This window comes from Phyllostomus hastatus, unplaced genomic scaffold (assembly GCF_019186645.2).
Source record: "Phyllostomus hastatus isolate PE091 unplaced genomic scaffold, TTU_PhHast_1.1 phas_contig_58, whole genome shotgun sequence".
In the NCBI taxonomy this organism is placed as follows: domain Eukaryota; kingdom Metazoa; phylum Chordata; class Mammalia; order Chiroptera; family Phyllostomidae; genus Phyllostomus; species Phyllostomus hastatus.
In genome coordinates this window covers 39,704,525-39,722,578 of record NW_025333916.1, presented here as the reverse complement: position 1 = coordinate 39,722,578, position 18,054 = coordinate 39,704,525, and the positions used below count along the sequence as shown (strand labels likewise).

The following is an 18,054-nucleotide window of genomic DNA, read 5'->3' as shown; positions in this document are numbered from 1 at the left end:
AGCCACATAAAAGAGGAGCGATGCGGATGGAGCATTGTAAAGACTAACGATCTTCCTTTGCCAAAGGCGGCAAAGGCTCTTTTCACATTTACCTGGGGACGCACAATCACAGGAAATCAGTGCCTCACTTTCACAGCTTCAACCACAGATCAAAGCAAATCCAGGCTGGGGAGAGGACCCTAAGAAGCTGGTGGGTGGGAAACACCAGGAATCTGTCCCTCCCACCCCCCAGCCAGCAATCGCAGTGGTAGAAACTGGCTGATGTAACCCTTCTGGAATGCTGGAGTTTAATGAAGGGGGAACCTTGGGCAGTAAATTATGGTTAATTTGGGTCGCTTTAAGTTCTTAGCATAGTAGCAGCCCCCCACCCCTCACCCCCAGCCCCTTGACAGGCAGCTGTGCATGCATTCATGGAGCAGCTTGCATGCAGACTGTGGGAGCCACAGTGGGCAGTACAGTATGGATTCTGTCTGTCAAATATCAATCTGTGTTCTGATTGCTGCTACTGTTCATGGAGATGCAGGCAGAGGCAGTCACTGTTGCAGGTCCCTCTCCCTGTAGCTGAAGTGACCTTCAGGGACTGAAAGAGTTGGGGACCTGTTTTTCCCCTTTATTTTTTTCCTTTTTGGGGGGTGGGGATGGTTTGGGGGAGCCAGACATTGAAGATTAGGATGTGTAAAAGTAAATGCACTTGGGGAAATTAGAAAGTCACTGTGCGTGCCCACAGAAAGGCACAGGTTCAGAAAAGACCTAACAAGTCCTCAAGTGTACACCTCAGGCTGATCGTCAGCACGGACACATCATATAACAATAAAAAGCAAACATACAAACAAAAAACACAAACCTACAGAAGGGAAAGAATCTGATTTCCGGGGTTCCTGCATCACTAGATTCCAATGTCCAGGTAACAACAAGAACAAATCACAAGGCACACACACACAAAAAAACTGGGAAGTATGACCCATTCAAAGGAAAAAATAAACCAACAAAACCTGTCTCTGAGAAAGGCCAAGGGGCAGACTACTAGACAAAGACTTTAAAACAATTATCTTACAGATGCTGAAGGAATCAAAGAGAATATGTGGAGAAGACCAAGCAAACAATACATAAAATAAAATGACAATATTCTGAAAGAGATAGAAAACCTAAAAGGAAATAAAAAAGAAATTCTAGAACTAAAAATTACCATAATCAACATGAAAAATTCAACAAAGGGATTCAAAGGAAGGTCTGAGCAGGCAGAAGAATCAGTGACCTTGAAAACAAAGCAATTGAAATGGTCAAGTCCAAGGAAGAGAAAGGAAAGGACTGAGGAAGAGTGAGCAGAGCCAAGGGGCTCCTCTGTGAGTCACCATTCGGGGAAGCAGCGTGCACGCAGTGAAAGTGGCGGAAGGAGAAGAGAGAAGGAGCCAGAGAGACTATCTGAAGTACAATGCCTGAAGACTTCCCAAATTTGATGAGAAACACAAATATGAACATCCAAAAAGCTCAACAAACTCCAAACACGGTAAACCAAAGAGACCCACCATGACACAGGTAATCACTGAAGACAAACACAGTAGATCTTGAAAAGAGCAAAAGAGAAGTGACTCGTCACAAGCAAGGGATCCTCCGATTATAAGCAGATTTCTCATCAGAAACTCTGGAGGCCAGAAGGCATCGGGCTTTATTTGCAAAGTGCTAAACTGTGACCAAGAATCTTCTGTTTGGCCAAATGGTCCTTCAGAAGTGGATAAACAATGAAGACATTCCTAAGTAAACAAAGGCTGAGGGAGTTTGTCATCACTAGACCTGGCCTGCAGGTAGAGGGAATTCCACAGTTTGAAATAAAGGACAGTAACTAGAAGCCATATAAAGAAATATTTCTCTCAGTAAAAGTAAATGCATGGATAATTGTAAAAGCTAGTATTATTGTACGAACAGTCTGTAACTCCATTTTTGTTTTCACCATGATATTAATTAGACAGTAATGCATTTTTTTAAATTATTAGTCTAAAAGCTAGTATTATTGTAACTTTGGTTGGTAACTCCACATTTTGTTTTCTACATAATTTAAGAGACTGATGCATAGAAAACAATTATTGCATGTTTTCATACACACAACAAAGATGTAATTTTGTGACATCCATAATTGAAAGGGGTAGGGATGGAGCTATAATGAGCAGAGTTTTGTATGTGACTGAAGTTTAATTGGGATACATTTAAATTGAGAGCTATAACTTTAAGATATTAAATGTAATCCCTATGGTAACCACAAAGAAAATAGTTATAGAATACACACCAAAGGAAATGAATAAAGAATTAAAATATTTCACTAAAAGAAACAAACACAAAAGAGACAGTAATGCAGGAAATCAGGGACAAAAAAATACAAAGTGTTTAGAAAACAAATAGCAAAATAACATGGGTAAGTCCCTCCTTATCAATAATTATCTTAAGTATAAATAGATTATATTTATTTCAGTGAGTTTTTTCTGTTGCTTTATTTTCTTTATATTCCACATATAAGTTAAACCATACAGGACTTATCTTTACCTATCATAACATCCTTTGGGTCTATCCATGCTGTCACAAATGGCAAGATTTCATTCTTTATCATCGTTAAGTGATGTTCCATATCTTCTTTATCCATTCCTCTGGCAATGGACTCCTGGGCTGCTTTCATATCTTGGCTGTTATTAAGTAACACTGCAATGAGAAAGTAAAAAGGAATAAGAGCTACAAACTTCCAGTTATAAAATAAATGTCATAGAATATAACGTACCACACAGGGAATGTAGTTAATGGTATTGTAATATTGCAACTTTGTGTGGTGGCAGGTGGACTTATCATCATGACCACTTTCTAAGGTACATAAATGTTTAATCAGTTTGTTGACACCTTAAACTAATATAATATTGTAAGAATTAATTTTTAAAATATATGCAAATGGATTAAACTCTCTGATCAAAAGACAGAGATCAGCAGAATAGATTTCAAGAAAAAAAACATGCTTCCACTTTCTGCTACAAGAGACTCCTTTGTATGAAGGGACATTTGTACACCCACATTTATAGTAGTGTTTCAATAGCTAAAATGAGGAAGCAATTCCAGTGTCCACAACAGAAGAATGGATAAGCAAAATGTGGTATATACATATGATGGAATATTAGACTTGAAAAGGGAAATTCTGATACATTTCAATACGGATAAAGCTTGAGGATGTTATGTTAAATGATCAGTCACATAATGACATATACTGTATGATTCCACTTGCATGAGGTACTTTGCATAGTTAAAACCATAGAGATAGGAAGTTGAGTGTTGGCTGTTAGGGGATGGGGCGGGAAGCTAAAGTTTAAGTGGTCCAGGGTTTCGGTTTGGCAAGATGAAGAGTTTTGGAGCTATATAGCGGTGGTTGCACAAAAGGAATTTAACATCACTGAACTGTACACTCGACATGGATAAGATGGTAAACTTTCTGTTATGTGTATTTGAACACAATAAAAATTTGAAGGAAAAAAAGTAAATTTAGGGCATCTTGGCAAAAAATCACAGGCACATTCTATCAGCTCCAGCAACAGAAGAGCTACGTAAAGAGCTGCCGGGACCTCAGAGATGGAGGAGCCGTGGTGTTCCTGACCCAGGGCTGCACGCGGCCCAGCTCACATTTTTTTTAATGTCTTTTTTCTAAAGTTGGTTTGAGAGACTGGAGTTTATAACAGTGCACCACAAAGACCAAGCTGTACAGAGGACTCTATCAATGATCCAAAGAGATAATAATCGGTGTAGGAAGGGACTCAGGTGACTTGTCTGTTGTCTGCCACCTTACAGAGCGCAGGTGGTTAGACCATAAAACCACTACTCAATATCGCGGCCACCACTGGGGGAGCTATGTGGTAGTGCACAAATCAATACCGAAATAGACATAGAAACAAAGTCATAAGCAAACAACACGGAAGCAGACACAGTCAGCAAAAGCAAAGCTCTGTCACCCGTCATGCAAGTCCCGCCAGCTCTTGTCTGTACCGGAGCTCAGCAAGGAGTGCCCACGTTGGGCCCCAGTTTGTTAGGTCTCCTGGATCTATCTGGACACCTCCACGTGCTCAACAACTCCAAACAGAAGACTTCCAGAAAGAAGCATCACAAAGAAGAAATTGTTCCTACTTGAAATGTATACACATGCAGGGAGGAAAGGGTGGCAAAAGTGCAAGGTCACTGTTCATCTATCACTGATGGAAACGGTAGGTGTTTTTTTACACAGTTATAACATCTCCGGTAGTTCTGACGTCAGAAATGAAGTCAGTAGAGATTAATAGCTTAGAAGAAATGGTCCGAAGATTCATTGCTGTTGGGAACTTGAGCAAAACAGAGTGACCTGTTGGTCGGCGCTGGCGAGCTGTGTTTTCTTTGTCTTCATCGCAGGGAGAACACGCCATTCTTGTGTGACGTGACTACCTGACGGGGTAGCGGGAAGCACGTTGATGCCTGATGAAGGCCGGGCCACACGGCCGCTTCACTTTCACAAATCCCAGTGTCTTTTCAACCTAATGGGCTGCTTTTCTCTCTGTTGGGGTTTTGCTGGGTGGTTCTTCCATAAGATGTTTACTAATTGTGCATGTTTTTCTTTATGTGAAAAAATAAAATAGAAATCAAATTTGTTCATTTTATTATTAAACTTTAGAATTCACTCGCTTTTCACCAGCCATCTCATTGTCCCAGCTAGAAATTTCTCAAGCCTCTTTCTCTCCATTACCCCCAACTTTCCCCTGGACCCCAAACCTTGTTAGCTGAATCTTAGGAATCTTAGTCGCAGGTGCTTTGCTGTCCCTGATCACCTCCCCCAGCCCCACCCCTATGGCCAACACTTTGTAGTTACAAGTCCGTGTTGTTTTCATCCTGAAATATTACAGTTGCCTGCTCAGTGGTTTCAGCAGCATGAACCACTCTCTGACTTTTGGTCTGTGTCACATCATTTACTTATTTTTAAACTAAATTATATCCAGAAGAAGGGGAGGGTGGTCTTCAGTCTGCCCTGGGAGCTGGTGCCACTGCCTCTTTTGTGAGCCTTGGAAATTCATTCTAAGACAGGGAGTTCCTCAGCCTCATGCCAGCCTCAACCACAGGGGGAGGCCCGTGCTCTTGTGATCTCCCTGTATCCACACAGTGTCCCCGTGCATTTCAAGGGCACTGCTGAGCTCTAGTGCCTTTAGTGGCCCTGGCCCATGCCAAGCCTCCAGCTTCTCCTCCAGGCTGGCAAACAGACAGCTCCCTGGTGGCACAGCCACTCCCCTTGTTTGCCCTCAAGAACAATTTAATCTCCATCCCTTTCTCTGTTTGATACCAAAACAAACAAAAAAAATTGAATCACCTTGATGGTGTTAGGCTGTGAAAATTCAAGTTTGGCTCACCTGCCTGGCAACTTTTTCTTAACCCCACTGTGACAAAGCAAGAGAATTGGTTCCAAAAGGTAATTAACTACTTTCACATCAGAAGAGGAAATCTCAGACCTCAAATGTCAGACCAAGACCCTGCCTGAGCTATGGTGTTGGGAATGGGACAAGATTTTTTTATTAGGTAACAAGATTAGCTTTGGTACTCTTTCTGTGGTTTAGAAACGTAGGGGATAAAGTAAATATGGGGCATAGAACAACTGTAGGCGCAAGCTACCATGAGTTGTTCTGCGTATAATTACAGTTGACACTCAGAGAGCGAGCTTTATTGTCAAGAAAAAAACTGTTTCTTCCACTTTAGTCTCATTATTCTGAAACCTGTCTTGATGCACAAGAGTCTTCTTTGTGCGATATTTTGTGGTTCCCCTGATCTATAAAACAAATCCTAGATGTCTGCTTCCCAGTCCAAGCCTTCCATGGCAACCTGGTTTGATTTAATTTCTCTAAACTCCTGTCATGAGCGTGTCACTCAAGGTCACTTGTAGCTGTAATATGTTTCTTATTTTCTCTCCCCCCCGCATAAGCCTCAAAATTTCTAAACCCAAGAGAAAACTTAAAAGCTATTCTTGCTACCCAAATTTCACATAAAGATAGGATTCAAGTGTGAAAAGACAGCTTTTCTCAGCAACATAATCAAAAGCTAAAACAATTGTATGCCTGTAAAAGAATTAACAGATTTTGCCCAGCGGTCTTCTGCCCTTTGGGATAATTTTACTTGATTTGTTTCTCCACTTGGATGGTCAAAGTATAGATTAAAAGGTATCCTTCCAAATAAGCTAATAAATAAACTAAGTGAAAAATCTCTAATTGCCTAGTAAAATGCCAGTGACCTATATTGGAAATAATAGAAATAAACTCATTCAAATGGGTTTCCTTGACATGCTGTATAAGATTGTATATGACGGTGGCATCTGCTGTGTTCCATGCCATGGAGCACATGGAAAATGATGGTGTTCTTGCAGCACACTGGGGGCTGTTCTGGGTGGAGGGGAGTGACTGTCCCTGCCACCTGAATGTGACTGGGACACCTTGTATCTCATTAAGACCTCTCCAGTTAGAAAGCCAAGAAGGATGACACTGCATCTTCAGATTTATCTGCTGTCATTTAAAAATTGATGGTAACAACAAAAACTTTTAAATGCTGCAGCTGAATCCTCTTCTGGTCCTCATGTTTGCTTTCAACCTTGATGATGTCCAAGGTCCCAAAACCAGTCTTCCCTATGTCAGGAGTGTGAATGCCCCGGTATGCACAACAACTGAAGTAGTTTCCTATTCCTTCCTCCATCACATCCCTTATGAAGAAAAATTAAAAAGAACCCATCCATCTTCTAGCTCCTATGGAACTCAGGTTTGTCTTCAGTGGCTTGTGGGGGTTAATGAACTGATAAAGTCACCAGCATGCTGAGCTCAGCGAAGTAAACTGTTAGCCCGAGTTGAGTATGATTTAACGATAAATAAAGCAACTTGCTCAGAGGACTGCCCATGTATGAAGGACCTCCTCCAAACTATTTTAAGTGCTGTCATTAGAAAATAAATATACTACATTTAAGTGTTTTCAGGCAAACATCTTTGTCACATGTTTCTCAGCTATCATGAAGAGAATGAAGACACTTGCCTATTTCAGTAATTTAGACATCAGCATTTTTTGTTCAAGCTAAAATAAACCACCTATACATAGATAGAATAAGAGCAGACACCCAAATTACAAGTGCCTATGTTTTATTTATTCCTGCATGAAATTAAGATATCATTGCCTCCTCCCAAGGGGCTCCCTTTCCTCTCCCCAGGCATCAAGCGCCAGAAAATTTAACAACTTAAAGAGGCTATCCTTCACAGACATGCACGGAGGGTAAAACATTTCAAATCGTTTTTAGGTGCTGGCTAAATATGGGTAATGGGGGATGAAAGACAAGGAAGGGATTTAACTTTGGACCTGGGCCAGTTTCATTTGACAATTTCAAGAACAGCCAACTTTGCTACAGGCACTGGTTTGCTTAGTTCCAGGAGTAAGTTAATGGGACAGAATTGGAAGCTGCAGGTGGGATGCATTAATTGTCTTACAGGGTTGTTGGTAATGCCTAAAGTACTTTGTAAGCGAGGAGTACTCCATAAAGATGTCACTGTAAGTACCTTTGTCATTGGGAGTCACAAGATTATTAATGATAAAGTGAATGAAGAAAGCAAAGTTGGATTTTATTTTATTTTCATGTGAAGAAAAACATGTCAAATTAAGAAATGTTACATGGTAGAACCATCCAATGAAATCCTGTCACTGAGACAAGGAGATCATCCATCCAATTACTCTAGTTCGAAGGATACCTAGTTGTGTGTTATTTGTAATGCTTCTCTCCCTCACTTCAAATGTTTCTCTTTGCTTCACAGGGGCCAGAACACAGAAGTTATATATAAGATCATGCTCTCCACATAGTTGTGTTTTGACTCTTGTTATATAATACAGGTCCTAACATATGGAAAATCCTTCCATAAAAGGATTTTTAAGGCTGTGTTATAATTATCATGTTTTCTGGACTTCTGTGAATGCCACGTAGGAAGCTACTAGTTGTTAATGTTGATCGAGTCCTGCATCCTCAGTAATCCTTGTGCATTAAATGCTTTACACATAGGTACTGATTCAATCTTTACAACAGTCTTGTGAGATATATACCATTATAGTTCGTGCTTTACAAATGTACAAAGCTGCAGTCTATGAAAGAGGCAATGAAATAACTTGCCCAAAGGTTCCATTCCACATCCACCTGGAACTGAAGCCCATTCATTCACCATGAGGAAATACTGTGTTCCCTGTGTGTGGTCCCAGTCACCCAACGGAAAGTAGTCAGTGGTGGGAAAACTAACAATATTGCATGAATCTTGCTCCTGTGTTTCTTTTTCTCCCCTATTCCCACTTGTCTCTCTACCCTTTTCCTCCATTTTGACCTCATTTCAACTCTTCCCTTTATTTTTTCCCAAAGGCAAATATGCCATGCGAGACCTGGTCCACAGGCTCCCAGGCGGGAACAACAGCAACAACGCAGCAAGCAAGGCCATGTCGGATGACACGGTGACCGCAGTCTGCTGCACCCTGCACGAAGTGATCACCAAGAACATGGAGAACGCCAAGGCCTTACGGGATGCGGGCGGCATCGAGAAGTTGGTTGGCATCTCCAAAAGCAAAGGAGATAAGTAAGTCAGATGGCGACTTCACCATAGAATTTGTATTGGCAGAATGGATTCTAAGTGCGCCCCACGGCCCCTGGTTATGGGTAACACTACTGAACATCACTGAAAAGCATTTGTCTCTGATCATCAAGAGAAGAAAAACAGTCCAGTCTTCCTCCCCAGAGTGAAAGCTGGTCTTACTAGTAATTTCGATTTGGTTAAGAACTCATGAGTTGGTTGACTACTGAGATAATGGCAAGGTAGACTTGGAAACCCAGCATGCATACACTAGTGTGTTCCTCCAGCACAGGAGAAACAACCAGCTTGACCCGGATGCATGAAGGCATTCTGTGGTAGTTTTCCTCTGTGGTTGCAGGTCCAAGTGTTGATGATGTATCTACATCCTTTTGCTCTTTGCCTCTTCAGCTCTGCATAGTGTGTCATCATGCAGGGTGGGTAGGGGGAGAAGACAGAGTATGATGGAGTCAGAGAGAATTCAGTGCCTGACCAGCACCGCCCCCACTTGCTAGGTGTGCATTCGGGGCAAATTATTTAATCGAACACGTCACTGTGCCTATACTACTGTCCAATCTAAAACTGAGGGAGGAGCTGTCGTAGTATACAGCCTGGAAAAAATGATGGTGAAGTTTTAAAAGAATGAATAGAACTATCCCAGGTAGAGGGGAGGGCGGCGAGGAAGGAAGACATTCATGCAGATGGAATACAGAGGGAAGGCTCCATGTAAAAGCAACTGCACGCCACAAATAGGGATGCGCCCAGCCTGGCGTAAGAATCAATGGCATCTCACTATGTGTGACTAAAAAACGTCCTCACAAGCCAGAGTGTCAGTGTATCAGAGCTGCCAATTTTACAGAAGCATTCACTAAACTTAATTAAATTTCGCCTCCTGCGAGTCCCTCAATGGAATCAAGTAAGATTAAAAGGGTAAACCTTTGGTTATCGAGGGCCTGCTCCTTGACTCTTCATCCCCTGACCCCTCCCCGTTCCTTCACATCTAAGTGCTAATAATTTATCTTTGGTTATTAAAGGCTGTGAGAGATGCACTTCGAGACTTTTTGAAAATTCTCCTGTTATTTCATTTAATTCGGGATATTATCATTGTATTCTAAATGAAGTTTTGGGGCTTATGTTTAAGCACCCTGAGACCTCCAAATAGTTTCAATCAACAGATCACTGTTAGGATTTCAATACTTTTCTGCATCAAGCAGAGAAGCCCCATAGGACTCTAATAACTGTGCAGTATAGATAGTTGACTTGAATGATATCTTATGATATTGTACTTACAATAAAATGCTATTCTGCATAGGCAGTGAACCACATGGTTTTCTTCTTTATATAGCTTCAGCAGACCCTTGGAGACTCTCATTAAAATGCTTACCTGTTTTGAATATTAAGAACTTGATATGTTAATGCTTTTATAAGCAAACATACATACACACACGATAAAACCACAGTTCACAAAAACACTCTGACATATTTGTCTGTAATCACAAGACATTTAAAGATTAAAGCATTTTCTTGGGATTACAAGAAAATACTTTGGGGGGTGGTTTGGCATATATTAATTCCTTCCAACTGAGTGGGCACCCTAGTGCATTAAGCATCACTAATTGGGCCTTGAAGAGACAAGATGCTTTTATCAGTCCTGCAGTTGAAGAAAGTTATTTGTTGAAACTAAAAAAATCATTTGAGAAAAACATGTATAAAATAGTGTATCTCCTCATTACCAATCCAGAAAATGGTCCCTTTAGGTTGGGTCCACTCTTGATTATTGTCGATGGAAACTTTCTTTCACTGTAGGTGATCCCATGAATGGTCTTTAAGTGAATGGAATTTCTGTATAGAGTAGTCACCGATTGCATCTCATTGTTCCTTTGGTTTTTTTGTTCAATGTGAACAGTGTATTTACGTGTTTAATAAGAAGTGTTGAACTGAATTGAGTCAAACATCTTCCTAGGCATAATCAGTTTCATTGATTCTTTCATGTAGTTTATCTCTTTTTTATATAGTGACCAATTTGGGGGGTCAAACAGGTTTTTAGAGCTGCAGATAGCCTCACCTCTCACCTATATTTGATTATTCTCACTGCTCTTAACATGACTCCATAATAATTGCTCTGGATCTTAGCACCAAACTCACCATTTATCATTCAACTCTGTTATGACAGCAGTCAATGAAACATCCCTATGGCCTTCTAGACATGTTTTAATAAAATAAAGTTCTTTATTGAAAACAGAATTTTTGGAATCAGGGGTGATTTTATCATTAGAAAAAGGAGGAATATCAATTTACTCTAGTTGATAAAATGCTTGAAAATCTTTCCTCCTTAAATAGTCCTTTAAAAAGTATTTATAGAAATGCATTTAATTCAAACCCAGTTTTTAAATTTAAGATGGCATGGGAAAACACAGATAAAAAATGGGCCTAGCTGTGGTCCTCCATTTTACATACCTGTAAGTTTTATTTCTTAAACATGCCATGATATTAACGAGTCATACTGTCAAGGTGCCCGTCACAGTCTGTCTAAACTGCAGGACACACTGTGTCTTGTCAACACAACCCGAGAGTGGTGTCCTGGGTTCCTGCTGCTGGAATGGCCATGTTGAACACCCACAATCCACCACGCCAACGAAATCTCCCGCCACCCCTAATTTGACAATGCTGGTGAAGGGCAGACATTGTATAAATGTTAAGGACTCTTGTAGGAGTCAGATATTTACCATTTGAAGTCTTGATAACTTATATTATTCTGTGCACATTATTTGAAACACCCATATGGGCATTCTGTCGCATCCATCTGTTTCAGAAGCACATTTGTATTTTTCTAATTTTAACTGTTATATAGGAAATAGTGTTGAATGTGGCACTGCATTTTGTCATAAGACAGAAAAGCCATTAACGGTCTCAACTGCTACTTGTCAGTAAGGAACTGTATGTTGTGGCTGAGGTTATAATCACTTGTCCCATTAAAAACACTCAATTGTTCAAGTCCTTCAATCAATAGTCATAGTTTTTCAAGTAGAAGTTGCTATGGTACCAGTCTAGTGATGGATTAAAATTAAAGGCTAAAAGGAAGCAATGTTTCTTTGACCTTCGCGTCTTATTATAACACTGAGCTGTGCTGGCATTTTAATTGAAAGGTTAAAACCTGCTCTCCATTACACATGCACAGTCTCTGTTTTGTAACTAAGGAAGAAGTAGAAACAAAAAATTACACTGTGTCAGAGAGATTTTTTTGCATACTTAATACAGAGGTGGGCAAAAGTAGGCTTATAGTTATTCAAATGGAAAAATGTATAATATAAGAATAAATAATAATACAAGAATAAACTCTGTGTTTCCCATTCTGATAACTGTAAACCTACTTTTGCCCACCCCTGTAGGTTTCAACTGCATTATCACTCCCTGAATATTACTATGTGTTCCTCTACAGCTTTTGATTATTGCCCTGGATAAATATCTAGCTAACAATGATAAAACACAGCAAAACATAGCACTCTATCTTTGCTCAGCATTGGCTGTATAAGATTAAAATGTACCTGTATCTGTATCTGTATCTGGGAAAAGATCTAAAAGTCTCTTCCTTTAAGTCAAAAGGATTTAATATTACATTTACAGCATGGTACTAGCATAAATCACAAAATCATTCAGCAACCATCCATTTTAGTAAAAAGAAAACATACCTGTTACTTAAACATAATTCATCTTTTGTAAAGAAAAAAGTGGAATTTATAAGAACTCTACATTTTTTTTAAAGTATGTGATATAACAGATAGATTTCCAACACAGCCAAAGCAGAATTCCGTCTCAGTAACAATAATAGAAAGAGCGACAGTTACTGCTACCAGTAAATAAATGGAGGAGGACACCTTAGTTGGTCTAAATTGCAAGCGTGAAGATCCAGGAAAAGAGCACACATGAAATCGGCCGTGTGTGAGCAGATCGTCATTTCATTACAAAATGCTCGTCCTCACAACATCCCTTTCCTCTGGCTCTCAGATCCAGCCTCAGCTTGAGCCCATCTCACCATCTGCTTGCTTTCTAATATTTCAAAGGCCACTTTATTTGAAAGGCATTTTTGGTCTCAGTACAGATATTCTCTGTCAGAGGCCCAGGGGGCCGCTGGCCCCGTGGGTTAGCTTCAGGGGTGGTTCTAGCCTGTGCGACTCCGGGAGTCCCCATTCAGATAGACCGGGGTCGGCAAATTGCCAGGTCCCATGGGCCAGGTCCTGCCCGCCACCTGCTTTTGTAAATTACACTTGATTGGAACACAGCCACATCGTTCATTTATGTATGATTGATGACTCCTCTCAAGCTGCAACGGCAGAGTTCAGTAGCTGCAACCGAAATCACATGGCCCCCAAAGCAAAGAATATTTATTACATGACCCTTTATAAAGAAAGTGTGCCAACCCCTGATACAGGCCTAGCGTCAATGGCAGCCGCTAGACTTGGGCAGCTGCTTGTGGAACCAGCCTGTTAGAATGAAGAATCCACAAGTAGCTAATAGTTTCCAGGCCCCACTAGTCTATGTGACTTCCAAGAATTTGATAAAATTACATCAACACAGATTTATTGGTCTAGTGTCATTTTGAGATATAGACTGGCACTGAACCAAAAGGCAAAATATTTAGCTATCATTTCTCAGGGACTTCAAAGCCATGATTCAAACAAAAAAAAAAAATGGTAAGAACCACCAGTCCAAAGGTTTACGTCACCTTACTTTCTCACTATGGCCCACGGGATGGAACTGTGATTGTCTGAAGGGTTTTACTATGGAGGCTTCTCTCTCCATCTGTAGACATGCACATGCATGTGCACGTCTGCCTGCACTGCCAGTCTCTTGTCCGTGGCATTGGCAGCAGATGAAGAGCAAGTCCTCTCAGTCAGGCAGGTGTGCAGGGTGAACACTGGGTGTGCTCCGATGCTTCAGCAGAGAAAATGAACATCTTTGTCCATCTTACTGCTGGGGGCGTACACAATGCTGTTGTGAAAAGCCTAGTACAGGCCCTTCCTAATCACTGCTTTTCTCTCCTGTTCTATCTCGTAGCCCAATGCTAAATTTGCTTTGTGATTGAATGCACTCTTCTGTTTGCATTTCGAGCATTCTTTTCCAGATTATGGTGCACTCCTTTCTCTCACCTTCAGGGATGTGTTGATGAGAATGAACTTGGAGAATGTGGACAGTCAATCCCTTGTCCTCCCCAGGCTGAGAGGAACAGAGCTAGAAAGCCAGGAGGATGCTTATTCATGCCTTCTCCTGACAAGCCGGTGTCCACTCACCATCTTGCATGTCCTGTCTTTTCTTTACCAGACATTCTCCGAAAGTGGTCAAGGCCGCATCTCAGGTCCTAAACAGCATGTGGCAGTACCGAGACCTGAGGAGTCTCTACAAAAAGGTAAGGCTTGCTTTACCATGTCACTCATGAACAATACGTAAGCCCTCAGCCAAAAGATATAATAGCTGGTCACATTAAGATGCATCCTCGAGGTGGAGGGCACTTATCCCACAGCCTGCATAACTAAAACAAGAGAATCACTGACAAAGCAGAAAAGCCACTAAGTGTCCCCTAAATATACACAAAGATTCATGAACTTTCTGGACTGGACAGATCCACACTCACAGGGCCATACCCTGGATCATCTTATCAGAAAGAAAATAAGCTTGTTTTCCTGAGCTTCCATATTTTATGATAAACTAGAAATTAATGAACTAAAGGATTTTGCAAAAAAAAAAAAAAGTCAACCAGTAATTATGGAGAGGAAACAGAAAGAAATAGAAAAAGCAGTTCAGGAAGTTGGAGTGTTGCAGCCCAGGAGGCCCAAGCCCAACCTTCCCCAGGTCACGGTGGGGGGAATAAGGGGCTGATGTTCCCACCCTCTGCCGCTGCAGATTGCAAGGAACAGGCTGGCCACTCATTTAGCACCATCGAGCAAGGCAGGCAGGAATTTTTATCATACATCTCAAAGGAATCTTCATCCCCAACATGGTTTACAAATAAAGCCTGAAGAGAAAAATGTCACTAGTTTCTACACCTCATTTCCAATTGCTGCTAAAAATGTATGCATAACTTCTCTTATTTGGTTTGGAGGGAAGAGCCCTTTAATGTTTCCCAGAAGTTGTTTTGTTGTTACCAGACCAGCAAACACGGGTAGTTGAAATGATTGGTGATCGCAGGGGTGGAGAACATTTGTGATCTCTGTAGAGATTCAGAACACATGAGCAGGGCAGGGGGAGGGGAACGGGCTTCCATCAGCCACTGCCCCACGTGCCTCCTGGCAGCCCCTTGGCTGCCTGCAGGGAGCGGGAGGGGGAGCCTGTCTCCCTGCCCTCCTCCCCAGCCTGCCAGCCCTGGGCTGGGGCTGGTGGGCAGCAACGAGATGCTCACATCAGAGAAAGCAGAACCCATCTTGCCAGAGGAGAAATTTGTCTTTTTCTAAGCCGATAGGGAAATGTAAATATTTAACAGCTGGTTCTACTAACTTAGAGTCTATTTCTAGATTTCCCCAAGTCCTTTCTGTTTCCCTTAAGTACTCCTACTTTGCACTTCAAGTTTATGAAGCTTAGCCTAAGTATTTCTCTTCTAAAATTTTCCTTATTCCCTAAAAGGAAGTATCATTAAGTTGAAACAGAGATTGCAAACTTCAGTGTGGGAGGAGCATGCTAGATTAATTATATCCTCTCCTAAGATTTTGCATGTTAGGATAAGCCCTTCGTCTCACATGCTTTGGGTTCCATCTTGTTTTCCCTGAAACTCATCTCCAGGCACCCCTGGGAAGTTCTTGGTTGGACTCCTCCAGCAGCGAGTGAGCCCCCTCCCAGGGCAGGGTCCTGCAGCTGAACAGGCAGCGGGGACATGAAGGGCTCGCTATGAATTAGAAAGGAGCCAGTTGCTCTGAATCAGTGGCTCCAGAAGCTCCATGAAATATTAGTGCCTCATAAATTCCACTTTACCTTAGATCCTTTGCTGAAATACACCTTCTCATATGTGCATTGGAGGGAAACTGCTTTGAGAGCCTCTACACATTACTAGTTGTTGAGTAGTATCAGTCTCCCATCATAATTTTTTCTATGTTGGCAGTAGAGTTCACGTTTCCATGAAAAAAAAAAAAAAAGGATGTGTTGACAGGAATTCAACGGAGCTAGAACTTAAAAGCTAAAGATGGTTTAAAATGTGTTTCGAGTGAGGAGATTCAGGAAGCACGGGCTGGAGAAACTGATGGCAATGTCTTTAATTGACCCGTGATTCAAAAGCATTAAGAGCAAGCTGACCTTAATAATCTCCAAATGATGCAGTTATGAAATGAAATGCCGTTAGGCACAGTATTGTAAGTGCTGCTCATAGCAAAGCTCAAAATTCACCAAAGCATTTATTTTTGAAAAGTCCATTTGTGAAAAAACCAAATCCATTCATCCTGTGAATTGTTTTTAATCAGTGGGGGAGTGGAAGACTTCTATTATTCGCTCTTCATTGACAATTTTCATATCATTGGAAAAAATGATCCATATTTGTTCATTATCCATGCTTCAGATCTATTTATTAAATACCTAGTGGAGGCTTAGAAAAGGTAACGGTCCAGGGAAAACATAAGACCTGGGAAGCAGCGACTGTGGGTGAAAATGAAACATGGGACAATTATTGGCAACTTTCTTTGCTTTTGGAAGTATGTACCACAGATTTTCAGGGATGCATTTAGCACAGGAGAATCAAAGCAAAGTTTTGAAAAACTCATAAAGTTTGCATAAAGTAGGAGAAAAGGGGTGAGGGCATTATAGATAAGAGGAAAAACATGACTAAAGAGATGAAATTTAAAGTGAGTATGGCAAATCTATGGGACAGAATCGAAGGCCCAGCTGTCACGGGCTCATTTCTTCCTAAAACCCAGGCAGGAAGGCCAGCATCTCATTTCAGTTAGCTCAACTCCTTTATTTACTTAGAGATACATTTAATATATCAAAATATTCTTTTGGTGCATGTGTTGACCAATACAAAATTATGTTTGATCCCTAATACACTTTGAGCCAAAATGTATTTGCATCATCCAAATCCTCAACTTCTCTGAGGCCTGGTCTCCCAGTTTCCTCCCCACCGGGAAAACAAGCGCAGGAGAATGTTATCACGCGCAGGCTAAATAATGCATCACTTAAAAAAAAATAATGAGTAAATCAATCCTTACATGTAGATAACCACAAATAGAACTTTAAAATTTCTTTAGCATCTGTATCATCGCAGAAGATGTTTCTAAAGGAAAAGAAGATGAGCCCGAGGAACAGACTTGATTCGGGAATAAAAGAGAATCAGGAGATTAGAAGTCCTTGACTTTTCTGAACCTTGGTACTTTAAAAAACAAGGTCCCTGATACAATGGCATGCTTATGCTTGACTACGGTGGGGACTGTTGGGACAGCTGGTTTGGGAAGAAAGCAGATAAATTTGAGGGGGTAGACATACAATTATAAAGTTATAGAAATTATTGCTTACAAATCCTTATATAATACCTTAACAATCTGTGCATCACCAAGAAATAGTTATATTGGTTTGTGCACAGGCATTCTACGAGAGACTCAAAAACACAGAAGCTCAGGTCACACAGGCATCTCTTTCCCTCTCACGGTACCTGGTTAGGCAGGTGGCCCCGGAGCAGCGTGTGATCCTGGGATCTGTCCTGCTGCTTTGTCTGGCATCGGGGTGCTGTCCTTGCCCTTGTGGGCAAAGCTCCCTAGCCCTTCCCCCTCTCATTCCAGCCCACAGGAGGGGAGTGGGGGAGAGAGCAAGTGATATTCTTTAAAGGAAGTGATACAAAAGTTGTCAATCTCCTGCTCGCATCCCAGGACCAAGAACTCAGTCAAACCATGCCACCCTGCTTTCAGGAAGGATGGTCAAAGGAGCAGCTGGATCTTTGTGGCAAGAGGAAGGTAGTTATTGTACCAGAGGAAGAAAGGCAGCATTGGCTCCAGGAGTCATTTCATTTTGTTCAAATACCTTTGATATCAATTGCAGTTGCTACCTAATGAGGCATATTATTCCATTTTTGGGTGGCTATGGTTATTCAGAGTTTTTACTTACATTAAGCAAAAATCTTTATCTGCAACTTCTGCCCTCCAACGCCATTCTGCAAAAGTCAGATTTCTCTTCTCTCTGAGAACCTTGTCTGGTGCCATCCTGTCCCCACCCACGAGGTCACCCCTTCCCAGGCCAGACATGTTCACTTCTAACACACCCGCGTTTCCATGCCCCTCAACCATTGCTGTCACGTTTTTCCACCTGCGGGCAAGTTCACCAGCATCTCTTTTGTAATGTAGCACCCCAAAAATGAATCTATCCATCCAAGTCTATTTGAAGCAGAAGAAAGAGGGTGAGATTATGCTTCCCTGGTACTGAGATCCCAACTACTCACAAAGCTAGGGAGCAAGTTAGTGCCTGAGAGGCTCATTATACTAGA

General features: G+C 41.3%; 1 protein-coding gene across 3 annotated transcripts in view; it reads left to right on the top strand.

Moving 5' to 3' along the window:
- Positions 1-18,054, top strand: part of CTNND2 (catenin delta 2) — an 830,908-nt gene that overhangs the window by 775,489 nt on the left and 37,365 nt on the right. For all 3 annotated transcript variants that reach the window (XM_045848256.1, XM_045848255.1, XM_045848257.1), the window contains 2 exons: positions 8,405-8,615; positions 13,926-14,010. In XM_045848256.1, the coding sequence (XP_045704212.1) occupies positions 8,405-8,615; positions 13,926-14,010 (296 nt within the window). The remainder of the gene's footprint in view (positions 1-8,404; positions 8,616-13,925; positions 14,011-18,054) is intronic.